The sequence below is a fragment of the Diplodia seriata genome (assembly GCF_021436955.1).
Source record: "Diplodia seriata strain FDS-637 chromosome Unknown scaffold_6, whole genome shotgun sequence".
NCBI classification, from domain to species: Eukaryota; Fungi; Ascomycota; class Dothideomycetes; order Botryosphaeriales; family Botryosphaeriaceae; genus Diplodia; species Diplodia seriata.
Genome location: NW_027117313.1, coordinates 545726 through 560033, shown reverse-complemented (window position 1 = coordinate 560033; position 14308 = coordinate 545726). Strand labels below are relative to the sequence as shown.

Below are 14308 nucleotides of genomic sequence, written 5' to 3'. Positions count from 1 at the left end.
CAGCGCACTTCTCACACATCCCTTCTCTGCCCGCAAGACCACCATGGCCGCCCGAACTAATCCTGCTCGCGCGAACAGCTCCTCCTCCATCTGCGGTGTCCCGACCGCATAATGGCACCGGGCCGAACAAGCAACTCCAAGCGCAAGCGCTCCAGCATCTCCGACTCTCACCAAGATACATCAACCCCGCCCAAGCGCCGGAAGTCCAACGCCGGCCGCCCCTCCAAGGCCAAACCCGCTGACGAGCCACCCGCGAAATTCTGGGTCGCCAAATCCATTCTCCAGGAGACCCAGACCCAGTACCGGATTGATTGGGCCAACGACCCTGAAACCGGCGAAGTCTACTCTCCGACCTGGGAGCCCAAGGCGCACGCGAACCACCTGCTGGTCGCCGACTGGAAGCGCAAGAAAAAAGAGAAGAAGAGTGCATCGAAGAAACGCAAGCCGTCCGTGGAGGAACCTGTGAAGAAGAGTGCATCGAAGAAACGCAAGCCGTCCGCCGAGGAACCTGAGTCCACTCCTGCGCCTGCACCCGTGCCTAACCCCGCCGCAGTTGCAGCTTCGCGCCTCTCCACCAGCCCTGCACCTGCGCCACAACTTGAAACTACCCCGAGGCGTGAATCGCGCGTCACAAAGCGCCGCAGGATCGTCCACAGCTCATCGCCGGAGCCGCGTTCCGCACCAGACCAACTTCCTGCACCCAGCTCCGCCCCGGCCACCGACTCGCGGCATACACCCGAGACAGAGCCTCAAAACACGAGGTCCCGTACTGAACCTGCAGTATTCGTCACTCGCCCCGCAGACTGCAACTTCTCTGATTACGACCCTGTGTCCGCGTCACAGGTTCCTTGGAGCTCGCAAGCAGCTCCGGAATCTTCACCACAGCTTCAACAGAGTTCCTCAACCGCCGAGTCATCAGAAGCATCCGTCGGCTTTCAACGCCGCTCCGAGCACTACAACATCCCCGCGGAGACACTTCTCCAACAGCCCCGGTTCGAGAACGGTGCTGTCATCCCGGATTCGCAGAGTCTCCACGGAGATTCAAGCTACGTTCCTTCCACCCAGACACGATCTGGTGCCGAAAGCCAAGCAGCCGGTACTCAGTCTCGGCCTCTCGACAGCTCAGCTTCTGGTTCAGCGCAATTCACAAACCCACAGGAGGACGATACTTCCGCACCTGTCGAGGAAACAGACCCAATCGAAGACGGGTCATCCAGCCCGGCTGCCCATAGTCACCACGAGGAGAGGGTTCCTCCACCGCGTGAATCGCCTTGGCAGACCGCTAGCTCAGCCTCCTCGCCGCCCCCTACTGAGTCGCCCGACAAGTCCACCCAGTCTGAAAGCCTTGTAGCAAACACCCAGGCGTCCGTGGAAGCTCAAGTCGGTGCTCAAGCAGTTGATAACGAGCGCACGCAAGATTTCGAAGCGGAAACATCTTCGAGGCCTCTCAGCCCAAAGTCAAGGCCGGAGGAGCGACGCCGGCCTTCACCTGAGACTCAGGAGCCTCAACAAACCACAGTCGAGGAATACATCGCCGAGGAGTCTGAGAGAAGTGCAGAGAAGATCGACCACGATCTTGCAGGTCCTGTAGAAGAAGAGAGACCTCAAGACTGGCAGGTTCTTGTACCACAGAGCGGATCGATTGAGGAGCAGCAACACGAACACCCTGTACCGGAGGTAGAAGATCGCGACGAAGAGGATCGTCACGAGCCTGAACTAGGGGAAGCAGCCACCGCTGATATCACCCCTGCTGTTCTTGAGGACGTTCAGGATAGTGGGCACGAAGCCTTTCCAGATAACGCACCCGCTGTTCTGACTGTACCGGAACGGGAGGAAGAAGTCGTTCCCGCCGAACACACTGCAGCGGAATCAGAGGCAGGAGTCACTTGTGAAGCCGAGCCCACTACCAGCCACGCCGCATCCGGATCAGAGAAAGAAATCGCTGCCGAAGTCGCACTTGGAAGCGCCCAAGGTAGTGGCCAAAAATCTGCTGAAGGAGAGCAAACGGAACATCAGAACGAGTCCACCGGCTCTGCAGTACAAGCGGCAGGCACAGAAGAAGTTCATCATTTTGTGACCTGTCCAGAGGGACCCGCAGACGGTGCTACAGGATCTCTTATCGAGTCGGCAAAGGAAGCACAATTTCCGTTGCAAGACCAGGCGGACGTGTCTACACAAGACGTTTCAGATCCTTCTGAGAACTCGTCTCACCTCCAGTTTGCTCAAACAGACTTTGCCCTTGTCCACGACTTTTCAACCACCTCTCCAAAGGAGACTGTGGAGCAGACTAATCCGGACCTGCACAGTGAAGTGCCGCAGGCTGCGCAGTTCGCCCCAGAGCTCGATTTGGACGGAGCCGGATCAAGTTATCGATCGCAGATATCCGAACTTGGTCACAGCAACGAGATTCGCAAGCGCACGCAAAGCTCGAGGCGTAAGGACTCGTCTCAAGACAACCTAGAGCCGAGTGTTCTTAGTCAAGCCGATCCCAACGTCGTTCGTCGTCATTACGAAGCTGACTATTCGGACGACCTTGGTTCAAAGGATATTGTAGCTAGCGTCGAGACCCGAGTCGAATCGCCCATCAGAAGGGGCTATTACAGGAAGATATCCCGCGGCATGCCCCAAACCCCGCAGCCCAACAGTGCAGCTGGCGGCATTGATCCATCAACACCGGGATCTCTCACAGAACGGCTACGCGAAGTCCACGCTCGGAGCAAGGCGGAGAGGGAAAGGAAGAAAGCCGAGATTCTTGCTCGAACCGAGGAGGCATTTCGCAAGTCGCCTTCACTTGGGGCAAGTACAAGATCCCCATCCGTGATTCCGCCGAACGGCACATCGTCGATGGAGCCGCAGTACACACTGATTCCGTCAAATCTCTCGGCCGAAACTCGGCCTCATCAAAGTCACCTCCCTAACTCCCAAAACAATCACACCATGACCGACACCCATCACGTTGACACCGAAATGAATGTCGATAGCACACCCACCGTGCTGCTGGACGAGCCTGTCCTAGGAGAGGCTGAATACCTCATTGGGCTCTCCATGGAGGGGCTGCAAGGGGATCAATACAGGAGAGAGATCAGGTTTAAGGAGGTGCCCATAACTCGCTTCGTGGACGATGACCCGCCGTGCGAAGTTTTCGTCCAGGAAATCGACGATATGCTCAGAAGAGTGGGAAATATCATCACTCACATGGATCTCGGCTTTGCAAACGCGGATGCATTAACTCAATACAGCGAAGACTACCCGGACCGAGGAATGGTGGCTTGGAGTAACAACAGCAGCACCAAGTTCCGTTTCCTGGGAGGCATCCTTGACCGCCTGCGCAACACGAAGTTTCATTTCGTCATCATGGGCCACCATGGAACGTTGATGGATATCATCGAGAAGTTTGTTAACGGGCTGGAAATCCAATATTCCCGTGGGGGCCACGTCGATCGCGAAGCCTTTGAGAACCGAGAGTCTCTGTTTGTCAGTATCATTGGCACCGGCACCGGCTTTGACAGTGTCGATCCAGCCATTCCCCCTGCTCATCTGATTTTCGCCATGGACTCGACGGTTCAGTGCCATGACCCGAAGATGAAAGCCCTCCGAAACCATCTTCGCGGTCCCAAGGATTCCATCCCGGTCATCACGCCCATTGTCACAAACTCGGTCGAACACGTCGAACGTTGCATAGCGCCATCGGTCCAAGGCCTTCTAAGGGAAAAGTTGATTGTGCGGTTCATGACAGAGCTCAGACAGTTGGCTGGCAGGGTCGACGTGTCTACCAAGGCCGATCATGCGGTCAATTTCATTGTGCCCAGCATCGAGAGTGACTTGGACCATCACGAAGCTTGGCCGCTTCCCCGCATCAACAGCATAAAGGACGATGTGCAGTTCGACGAGTCAATGGTATCTGCACTGTCTGTTTCGTCTTCAGTTCCTGTTGGGACCTTGAGCCCATCCGCTGGTCAGAAAAGGCACCTGGATGTGGAAGTGGAAGAGCCGACCAAGAGGACGCGGATCACACCACAACCCGAAACAGATACGATCAACCCCAACGATATTACCCGCATCAGCGACTCCGTTCCTGGTGCTACACACACACAAGTTCTCTCCTCGACCTCCAACGTGGACGGAAATCTTCGGGCGTATCGCAAGGATGCAAAGCTCCGGAAAGAGCTCGAGCAAACAAAGGGCCGAGTGAAAGAGTTTGAAGAAGCCTTCGAATTGTGCCAGACCGAGAAGGAAGGACTGAGGCATAGTGTCCTCCATTTCAAGAGGGAGGCCGAGGAGCTCAGGAAATACAAGGCCAACGCCGATAACCGCATTGAGGCGCAGAACGGCACGATCAAGAATCTCCAGAAGGAGCGCGACACGCTCAAAGAACAGCTCGAAGATGCCCGCAGGCAGCTCGCCAGCTCGGCGGTGCCAGAAGTGGTGGAGCGCGAGCAACTCCGACGCGAGCGCGACGAGGCGCTGGCCAAATTGGAGCGCGAGCAGCGGCTGCGCGAGGCGGGCGGGCGCGAGTCGGACTTCTTCCGCTCGCAGTACCAAGACGCGTCCAGCCAAACGACAAAGCTGTCGAAGAGGGTCGAGACGCTCACGCAGCAGGTGCGCGAGCTCGAGCAGCTGAAGAAGGGCGAGCGCGACCGCGCCCGCCAGCTCAGCCTGTCCAACGCCACGGAGGCCTACAAGGAGGAGATCGAGCGGCTGACGGTCCAGCTCCAGGAGAGGACCGCGTCGCTGCAGCTGCGCAACGACGAGCTGAAGGCCATCCGCGGCAGGCAGGGCGTCGGCACCCGTGCCGGCAGCGTGCCGCGCAGTCCCAGGGTCAGCGGCGCGCCCGGAAGTAGGGGCGGCAGTCCGGCGCCGAGCGGGCTCGGTGGACATGGGAGGTTGGGCGCGTTGAGGAACATCAATGCGTAGATGAAGAGAACGGGGACGAAGAGGAAGGGGATAGAAAGGAGGGTAGGGTTTTTTTTCCTTTTGGTTTTTGACTTCTGCAGCGTTTGCTGCAAATGCTGCGATTTGCGACTTGCGATTTGGTTTTGGCTTCATCATGATGGAGCCTTTTTTCTTCTTTTTCTTTTCGTTTTCCCCCTCTTTCCTGGCTCGCTCTCACGCCCACGCATGCACAGCAAGCAAGCAGGTGGCAATGGTGTGGTGTGGTATGACAGTCAGTTGATCATTGGGGGAGGGCGACACTACATCATCTCAAAGCACGAAAAGAGAGTTGATTGCGGAAAAAGGTCGAAAGTTTTTTGCTGTTGGTAGAACAGACATAGCTAGTAGGCATTTTTCCCTCATGAATCGCCGGTAGAGGCGGAAGTTTCATGTTTGGAGAATCAAAATTATAATTTACAAAACAATGAAAAAAATTGAAAGAAAGAAACCGGCTATGCTCTTCTGTGTACAACGTGGTTCTACTAGCGTGATGTGAAGAGCAATCGTCATGTTTAGCTTTGCCTTCAAGGCTGTATACTGCTAAGACTTGACAACGTGGTAAAATGAACTGACTGATTGAAGAGTAGAAGGTAGGCGCCAGCATGACTGTCGACAGTTATCTAGACACCTATGAATTTATTACCCTCATACCCGTTTGTCACCCCTCGTTCTAGCCTGCATGTCTGCGCAGTCCATAAAGCAATCCACACATGTCATCTCATATCAAGCGCCACTGTGACTGAAGGATATTGCAAAAGTATATTTACCAAACGAAGTAACTATTGGAAGGCCATCATCTATCTCGCAACACCCGACCTTTTCCTCCCCTCCCTGATCTTCTTCGCCGACTCCTCCAACTTCCTCTCGATCAGCCCCACGCTCTTCACCAGCAGCGAGACGGGCATGACGGCCTGCCGGGCGACGGCCTCGTAGAAAACCCTCTGATCCCCGCGCAAGAGCCCGTCCAGCTCCTCATCCTCGTCCTCATCCTCATCGGCGTCCGCTCCACTCAGCAGCGCCGTCGCTTTGGGCAGGCCCAACGTGTCATCCGCGTTCTGCCCCTGCAGCATCTTCTCCGCCGCGCTCAGATACTCATCCACCACCTCGTCTCCCCCATCCTCGCCGCCGCCCGCCCGCCCAACAACCTTAGTCGCCGCCGCCCGGGCCGCCGCGGCCGCCGCGCGCTCACGCTCCCCAATCCACTCCCCCCACCCGAACCCCGCCACCCTCCTCGTGGCCGTCTCCCCGCCCCCACCACCAGGCCCAAACGGACACACCGTCTCCATAGCCACGACCACCAGCGCCGCCAACTGCGCCTCAGGCAGCCAGCACCTCGCATCCACCTTCCTCCTCCTGCTCCGCCGCCGCCTCTCCTCCTCCTCCCCCTCTTCCCCGCCGCCTCCACCGTCGCCCGACGCAAACCCCCACCCCACGCCCGCGCCCCGCGCCAGCTTCTCGACGACGGGCAGCGCCTCGAGCGGCAGCCGCAGGCCGTCGACGTATGCGCGGTACGCGAGCGGCGCGAAGTTGAGCGGGGGGAAGGCGATGCCGAGGTCGTCGCGGTAGAGGCGGGCGAGGGCGTGCAGGCCGGTTTGCAGGCGTGAGGGGGTGAGGGGGGATGGGGTGAGGGCGGCGAGGTAGGTGGGGGGAAGGCGGTGGAGGAGGGGGGCGGGGAGGTGGGTGAGGGTTAGGTAGTAGAGGAGGTGGGTGGTGCTTTCGTTGCTGTTGGTGGTGGGGGGGTCGGTTGGTGCTGGTGGTGCGGGTGGGGGAGGCATCAGGGAGGAGGAGGAGAAGGAGAGCCAGGTGTGCAGGTCGTGCAGCGAGACGGGTAGCTGGAGGATGACGAGGCCGAAGTAGCACAGGACGAGCGTGTCGAGCGGGCGGAGCGGTGGCTTGTTGTCGCGGTTTTGCGTCCACGAGAGGGTGCGGAGGCGGATGTGCCAGAGGTCGCGGACGACGGTCTGCAGGGAGGGAGGTCAGTAAGTGTCGGCTGAACGGAGACGGTTGACGAGACGGACCTCGAGGTCGGCGGGCATGCCTTTGGTGTGGACGAGCCAGCGGGCTTGGGTGCAGAGGAGCCACTGCAGGCATTCTACGTAGCGCTGGAACGCGGCTTCTCCTTGGAGGTCTGCACGGGATCAGTGGGAAGGCGGCGATGCGTGCGTGCGTTTGCGCTCGGCTTACAGGCATTTTCTTGCTCGTCCTCGTCGTCTTGCGGCTTCCTGATCCTGGTCTTCTTGCCGAACGCGTTCCACGCATCGTCGTCCTGAGTCCAGGCGTTGCGGTCCTCCTCCTCATCCGCCCTTGGACTGTGTCAGACTCGCGGACAGAATCGGAAGGAATCGCCGGGTGCTCACATTTGGACGGTTTTGGTTTTGGCTGTTGTCGACGCAGTCTGGTGGTTGCGCCCGGACGGAGCCCGAGTCAGCCGCGCGCGGTTAAGTTTCCCCTTCCGACTCGCCATCACGTGCGTGAAACCTCATGTCTATCGTCAAGTCCTCCGCTTCATCTCTCGATGCAAAGGGACATGTGACCTACGTGGGATGACAAACAGCATTGTGGGAGGGGCGATCTCGGGTTGGTGTTGAGCAGTAAACGCTGGTTGAGTTCCAAGCTAACAAAGCTTATCCATGACGGGTAAACTTGGTAGACATACGAAAACCACGGCTGCATAAGAGATAGTCAGGCATACAACCGAAGGGATGGATTGGACGTTGGATTGCTTGGTTGAGCACGAATCTACTGCCAACAACCGTGGGAACACGGCGAGAACTCATACTGGTTCCGGAAAACCGGCCTCTATGCCCAAGGTTAGGATGCCGTTACAAGGAGGCTCAGCGAAACCTAATGAGCCAAAATGGCTCAGCGCTGAAGCCTACTGGACGGAATAGTGTATGTGCGAGCGATGAGTCTCTACGTTGCTTTCGTTATAACGCACAATCGTGAAGTGTCTGCAGCCATTCCTCCACGCAACGCACTGCAGCCTTTCCGTCATCAAGAGACGACGGAATCACCAGACCAGCTGCACGCGAACCTCCTTATAACCATGCGCGTGATATAAGCATTTAGGACGTTGAGACCTTGGAGCCCTCTAATCAACATGTACATTCCGCCGCAGGGTCCTTCTGACTCGGAGGATATGCCACGCTGTTGAAGCTTTCGAGGATCCTTATACAATGTCCGAGATGCGTGTTGGATGGCGATAGATGGTAGTATTCCTGAGGATAGCGAGGTATGGCTCTTGGAGCGCTGTGGGATGGATGCTAGAAACTGTGATATTACTAGAATACTTGGGCCGGCTGGCATCGTTTGCCGTGTCTATTGTTGAATGCGGACAGTTTGCGCACCGTTCTGGTGTGAAGGGGCCGGGGACTTGGAGATACCCGAGAACGGCGCATGGCTCGGGACGTACTCGGCGACAAGATTCATGTTGACGATGACGTCTGTTGGCTGCAAGTGGTTCAGTATTGCCATACCCCGCACAATATGACCGCACAGAAGGGGTCGGTGAGGCACACCAGACGTTCCTAGGTTCCTTTTTGCATGCCCTGCATGAATAGCCAAGGGGAGAGTCTTAGGCGACTTTCATCAGGGGCTCCGTCCAAACCCTGTGACCGGAGGTTAGCCAAGTTGTGGCGACGTCATTGGCCCAAAAGCAAGTACCGTCCGGAGTCCGTATCTGAAAATGACATTCCAATCGCGGCTCAACTAGCATAGCAACAGCAAGCAGCCAGCCGGCATGTTCTTGCGTCACGTAGACGAAATCAAACGAGATGACGGTCCGTTGTCCAGATCGCGTTCGCGATGATCCCGATCACAATCGCGATCCCGACAATCGCACACATCGCGCCAACTCGCTCCACGGCGCGACAGTAAGGGCTGCGGCAGCACTGCGGCATGCGTCTGCATCATACGAGCGTCGACGGCCGTCGTGTGCTGCCGAGCCGGCCAAAAACCAGATCTAGGTCAGGCAGGCCGTGGTGGTGGCAGCTCGCCCTCATGCGCAATGCATCATGCGTCAGCGGGTACACATGTTCCAGTTGTTGCAGACCCGGCGGCTCCCACGTTACGAAGACATGGCCGCCTTCCAGAACACCCATCTAGGCCTCCCGAAGGTCGTGCGTATGATGTCGAGGCGCGCCTGTACAAGCCAGAATGTGTCGCGGCGTTGGCCCACGTAGGTCCCTCTGCACTGATTGGAGGCCGATCAGGAACTGCTGCAGGCTGACAAGGATACATGTGGGGAGACGACGTCAGAAAGGCGCCTTCTGGCTGAAGGGCCACCACTCAATAGATAGAAGGCCAACTACGCATCCGGCAAACGGCAGCCGGGCGTGAGCGGCGCTAGCGAGATTATACAGTGTAGAGCATACAATAGTGAGAAGTTGTGATGCCCGCAAAGATCGGCTCGTGGGTTAGCTCCCTTGGTCCTAGAGATGAATAGAGGGGGCGGCGGCAGCAGAGCCCGTGCGTGTGGAGCCGCTTGCCTGGCCGTTGTTCCGATTTGGCGGCGAGATGGAGAGGCCACAAGGCGAGGTGGTGCGGATATGACGTTTCCGTCGGACGGGTTTGGTGACATTTTGGGGGAATGGTGCAGAGCGGTTTGGCCTGTTGGTGGAGGGCTCCCAGCGGGTGGCAGCTGTGATATCACGGGCTGCGTCAGCGGACGGAACACACTCCGTGACGGGGGGCGGGCTGGCGGCGCGACGGTTAAGCTCATGCTGCCTGACGTTAGCAGCCGAGACGATCGCCAGCGGTGGTGAGAAGGGAGGCCGGCGCTGGGGTGTTGGTCCGGGCGATGACATCAGAGGTGGCGTCGTCGCACCAGCAACACCATCGCTCCCGGCCTTGGAACACAGGACCGCCGACGGGGAACCTGCGAATGCTCTGCTCCTGGACCCGCTGCGCAGATCATGATGCGCGAGAAGCGATGGGCGTGCGGGGGAGCTGGATTGAGACTTTGGCAAAGGGGCGACGTTGCCGGCAATCACTTGGGCTGGCCGGCCAACCTGCATGACGGGTGGCGAGCGGCAACAAGACCTGTCTCATCAGCATTCCTGGCGGGCACCGAGGCCGAAGTGCTCAGCGGCCGAATTTTGACGCGTGTGGAGGTCGAGGGGTGGACAGAGGCGCGGCAACGAAAACGGCCACAAGCAAAGCAACGCGTGATTCGAGCAGAGCGCAAGCACATGCAAAGAGGAGCAAATAGATCAAACGGTGCACCGGACTACAGAGCAGCAGAAATGCGGGCACGGCGAAGAGCTGTCCCACCTGGGTCGCGCGGGCAAACACAAAAAGCCGGAGTCGACAAGCGCTGGGCGGGCGGCAGCCGCTCTGGGTTGCGCAGCGTCGCAGAGAGCCGAGCTGGATGGAATGGAAGCGAGGGCGGACATGATGTTGATCTCTGGAGGAGCGTTGAGAGGTGACGCACGGCGGATCAACTGGGGGCTTGCAGGGCGGGCTGGGAGCCGCATGGGCGGGTTAGCGCGCGGTCTCGACCCTCGGGGCAGCAGGGAGCGGCGTTGCGATGACCCGCAGGCAGCGCGGAGAGGCGAGAGCGAGGATCACGGCGGCGCAGGCGGACGCGGGCGCGGGCGCCGAGGCATGGAGCGCCAGGAACATGAAGTCAGCGGGTGGAGCGCGGCGTCGCGGCTTGGCGTGCGCATCATGGCCAGCACTAGCGCCGAAAGCAGACCCTGCATCGTCATCGTCATACCGGCCAGCGTGCAGCGCTGTGCCCGCCACGCGCCGCTGCGTGCTCACACCATGCCGCTCCGGGCGCCGCTGCCCGCTCCAGTCTGACTTCATTCCCGCCCGCTCGGCTGCGCCTGCTGCCCTGCCTGCCCCGTGCTCCGCCTTTGTGCTGCTCCCGCCCGTCGCACACGCTGACATTGGCGTCATTGCCCTCCCTGCGTTAAGTCGCCCGGCGGGGATCACGCTGTCAGCGGCGCAGAGCCCCGAAGTGCGAGTGGCACGCGGCTGGGCGGGCGCGCCGAGGGCAGAGGCTCCCGGGCTCCAGAGCTCCAGCGCCGCCGGGCCGCTCGCAGCGCGCAGTTCCGGCTCTGTCGAGAGCAGATCAGGGTCCACGGCGCGCTCGTCTGGGTCGCGCAGCCAGTCGATGGGCAGCGATCCCGGTGTTTGTTGTGGGCGCGTCCCTTATCGGCCCTCCATGGACCCTGAGAAGCCTCTTGCGGGCTGATCGGCATTATGATATCGTCCGACGCCACAAGCGCGGTGCTGACCCTAGCATGCCCGCGCCCTTGTTGTGCCCGCCGCGCCCTCCCCCGCCCTGTCCAGGCGCCCGGATGCCCTGCCTCGCTACTATATATCCCCGGGCCCTGCTGCCTGTGACCGTCCAGCATCAACCTGCAATCTCAACCATTATAACTACCTCGCATCGTCCCGCTCAACTCGTCGCTTCATCCACCAGCTACTTCAAACTCTGCACGACAACTTTCACCTTCAACAACCACCAACCACCAACCACCAATCACCATGTCTTCTGCTACCGCCCGCGTCTACGTCACCGACGACTACTCCGCCCCCATGTCTCCTCAGCACAACTTCGCCAACTCCTACGACCTGGACAACCCCACCGCCTCCATGAGCATCTACGCTCGGTATGTTGTTCTGTATGCTCTGTTGTCTGCTCGTTCTAACAATGCCCAGTGTGATGCACGAACACACCAAGCACCAGCTTGAGAGCGCCACCAGCTCCGCCCGGAGACGGTCTCAGGGCGGCAGCACCTCTAGCCTGTCCTCTGAGTCGAGCCGTGGCTCCGTTAGCTCCGCCTCGTCGTAAACAAGCCCGGTCGCAACCATGTCCGGAACATGGCTTGCCTCACTGTTTCAGAAGTAGCATAACTTTCGAGCTACTTTGTATTACGATTTGATGTTCTAGCGGGACGCTGGTGGGGACTCGGCGCATCTTTTGGACAGCATCTGGATGGAGTTTGACAGTGATGTTTTCTACTGTAGCGTATCAGCGCTGATGTTTTTCTGTACATGGTCTTGGATAAGACAAAACAAGCGCTTCTAGACGGATCATCTCGACCGCGTTTTCTCCACATATGACGTAGCAGTCTACAAGGTTGTTGCATCCACCTCATTTATTGGCTACATGTCATGGTACATCTCGCGTGCTATTCCCTTCCCAAGACAGCAAAGTGATCTTCATTTCTCTGCACATCTTGCTCGCTCGTTTCTTCAGCACACTGCAAATCCTTCTTAACTGTTGCCCAGCCAGCACTCCCGTGCCAGCAAACACTTAGCACGAAAACGCCCACCCCTATCGGCTCATGCTCGGCGGAGGCCGCTCCGCGATAGACTTCGCGCTACAATCGGGGCGGTAGCAGAGGCGGCGTCCGGTGGCAGCGCGAAGGATCCACCAAGTCCCATCCCACCCGCCGCTGACTTGACGCGCCTCCACTTCACAGCATGCGGATCCTTGTTCGATTTGGCCAGCAGCGCTCCACCAAATCTCACGAGACCCTGGCAGATGGCAACGTTGATCTTCCCTGCTTCGAAGATTGGAATCTTGGCACACATCGCACGCCTCACACCAGTGCATTCTGGACCACTCAGGCGCAGTCCAACGGCCGGAGCTAGCCCGCGTCTCAGCAAGCCCCCAATGCAAGCTAGACACGGCGTCCTCCTCCTCGCTTGACCGGGAAATGGAGGCGCCGTCACTTGGCTCGCCAGCCCTCCCTACTTGCCCGTTCTCGTCCGTCGAGGGTCACGCCGCCGAGTCCCTTCAAACCGTTACACCCGGCACACTCGACGGCGGCTTTCGCCGATCAAAACAGTGCTCTGGTCTCTTGCGTTCCCCGCTTCTGACAAGGCGATCGTCCGCCCGTCGGCGCTTGTCGGGCGCCTTTTGGCGTGAAACCCTTGCGCAGTTCGCTGATCTACTCAGGTACGTACCGCGCCGTCCCAGCAAAAAAGCGGTTGAAATGCTGGGACGGAAAGGGCAAGGAGCCTGTTCGTGGTTGTTGACAAGTCACCCTCCGTGAACTGTCCGCTACACCGACACAAAGCGAATGGGCCGAAGCTATCCCAGTGGCCGTCGTCGTCATCAGTAATCTTTTACCCTTTTGCCGCAATGCACACAAATGCTCTTCGGCGACAACTAGCGGGCGCCACTCGCCAGCCGGCGTGGCCCCCTCCGAGACAACAAGAGCTCGTCATACCTGGCCCGTGACGTGCTGTCACCTGCTCATGAGGCGCTCAGCAGACGACCCTGTCCCGCTCTCTCATTGCCCAGCAGAGGACCCTTGAGAGCAATGCACTAGCTCGAATCGGGCGACGAGGCGCCCGGGTGGCGGCAAAGCAGCACACTCAGGGTCCAAACGCCATGTTTCACTTCCACACACTGCTATCATTTGACCAGCCCGTTCGGGATGCCTGCTCCAAGACAGCCAAGGTGGGACGGGGAATCGGCTCGCTAATCGTTTCTGTGGGCGCCGCTGCCGTCATGTGCGAGCGCGTCCCCACGGGGGATCCCACCACCGTGCTCTCTCGTCGAAAAAAGGTCGAAGAAAAAGAATTTGGCAGCGCAGTGAGGCGGGAAAGCGGGGCGGCAAGCGGTCAACAAGCAATGTGGATTCGAGAGACCCCTTATTCCTTGGTGGGTCCTAGGGGACTCCTAGTGCCGGGACTGGCACGGAACTGGTCGCTTCAGCTGTCGCGGCGACGACAGCAATTGGCATATCCTTCGTGGTTTTCCTTTTCCCTCCCCTCGTGACACAAATCCGCATCCTCCTTTTCCTTGCATGACTCGACGTCTTACCCTTCGAAGAGCGCGAGAGAATTCGCGCATAGTCTAGGCGCCGCCGATCAGGTGGCGAAAAAAAATGAAGGGTTTGGAGGTGGCCACAGTGGCATACACAGTACCTTTGGCCCGAGCATGCCACTTCCCGTCCATTTGCCGACGCGACCTCGAGAAGAGTAGGTGCTCCGCCCATTTGGCCCCAATGCTGTGGTTTCATCATCCGCGGTGAAGCCCAGCTTGAGTGAGACCCTGAGTGCCTGAGGATCCACATTCCGACCGCCTCTGGCCAAGCTTTCGCGCATGCCCAAGTCCCCGACGCAAGGGCCCTGGAGAATTGACTCATGAAGCTGTCACCGGTCAATAGCGGCGTGGTTCAGGACGATGCCTAACCCAATGGGACAGGGGGCTCTTCGTATCTTTCCCCCGGTTCACCATGGGCACGTAGATACTCGTACCCGACATCTGCATACCCTCAGGGCTCGCCCCGTTCCCGAAAGCTATTTCCACGAAGCCAAGAACAAGTGCCGATGACTCCACCCGGCTTACCCCACAGTGGGTTGCGAAAGAATTGTTGATCCTACGTACATCTTATCTCCGTGATATCAA

At 58.8% G+C, this 14308-nt stretch overlaps 3 protein-coding genes across 3 annotated transcripts; 2 read left to right on the top strand and 1 right to left on the bottom strand.

Moving 5' to 3' along the window:
• Positions 1-111: 111 nt before the first annotated feature.
• SLS55_006075 (uncharacterized protein) lies at positions 112-4914 on the top strand (the record flags this gene model as incomplete). Its single annotated transcript, XM_066777512.1, has 1 exon — positions 112-4914. The coding sequence occupies one exon, from the start codon at positions 112-114 to the stop codon at positions 4912-4914; it is 4803 nt and encodes a 1600-aa protein (XP_066631607.1).
• Positions 4915-5729: 815 nt separating this feature from the next.
• On the bottom strand, positions 5730-7489 carry SLS55_006074 (uncharacterized protein; the record flags this gene model as incomplete). Its single annotated transcript, XM_066777511.1, has 5 exons — positions 5730-6893; positions 6951-7060; positions 7117-7235; positions 7290-7311; positions 7471-7489. The coding sequence occupies 5 exons, from the start codon at positions 7487-7489 to the stop codon at positions 5730-5732; spliced, it is 1434 nt and encodes a 477-aa protein (XP_066631606.1).
• A 3938-nt stretch (positions 7490-11427) lies between these two features.
• On the top strand, positions 11428-11734 carry SLS55_006073 (uncharacterized protein; the record flags this gene model as incomplete). The annotated part of the gene is made up of 2 exons (XM_066777510.1): positions 11428-11552; positions 11602-11734. 2 exons carry the CDS (start codon positions 11428-11430, stop codon positions 11732-11734), a joined length of 258 nt encoding a protein of 85 aa, XP_066631605.1.
• Between the last annotated feature and the right edge of the window lie 2574 nt (positions 11735-14308).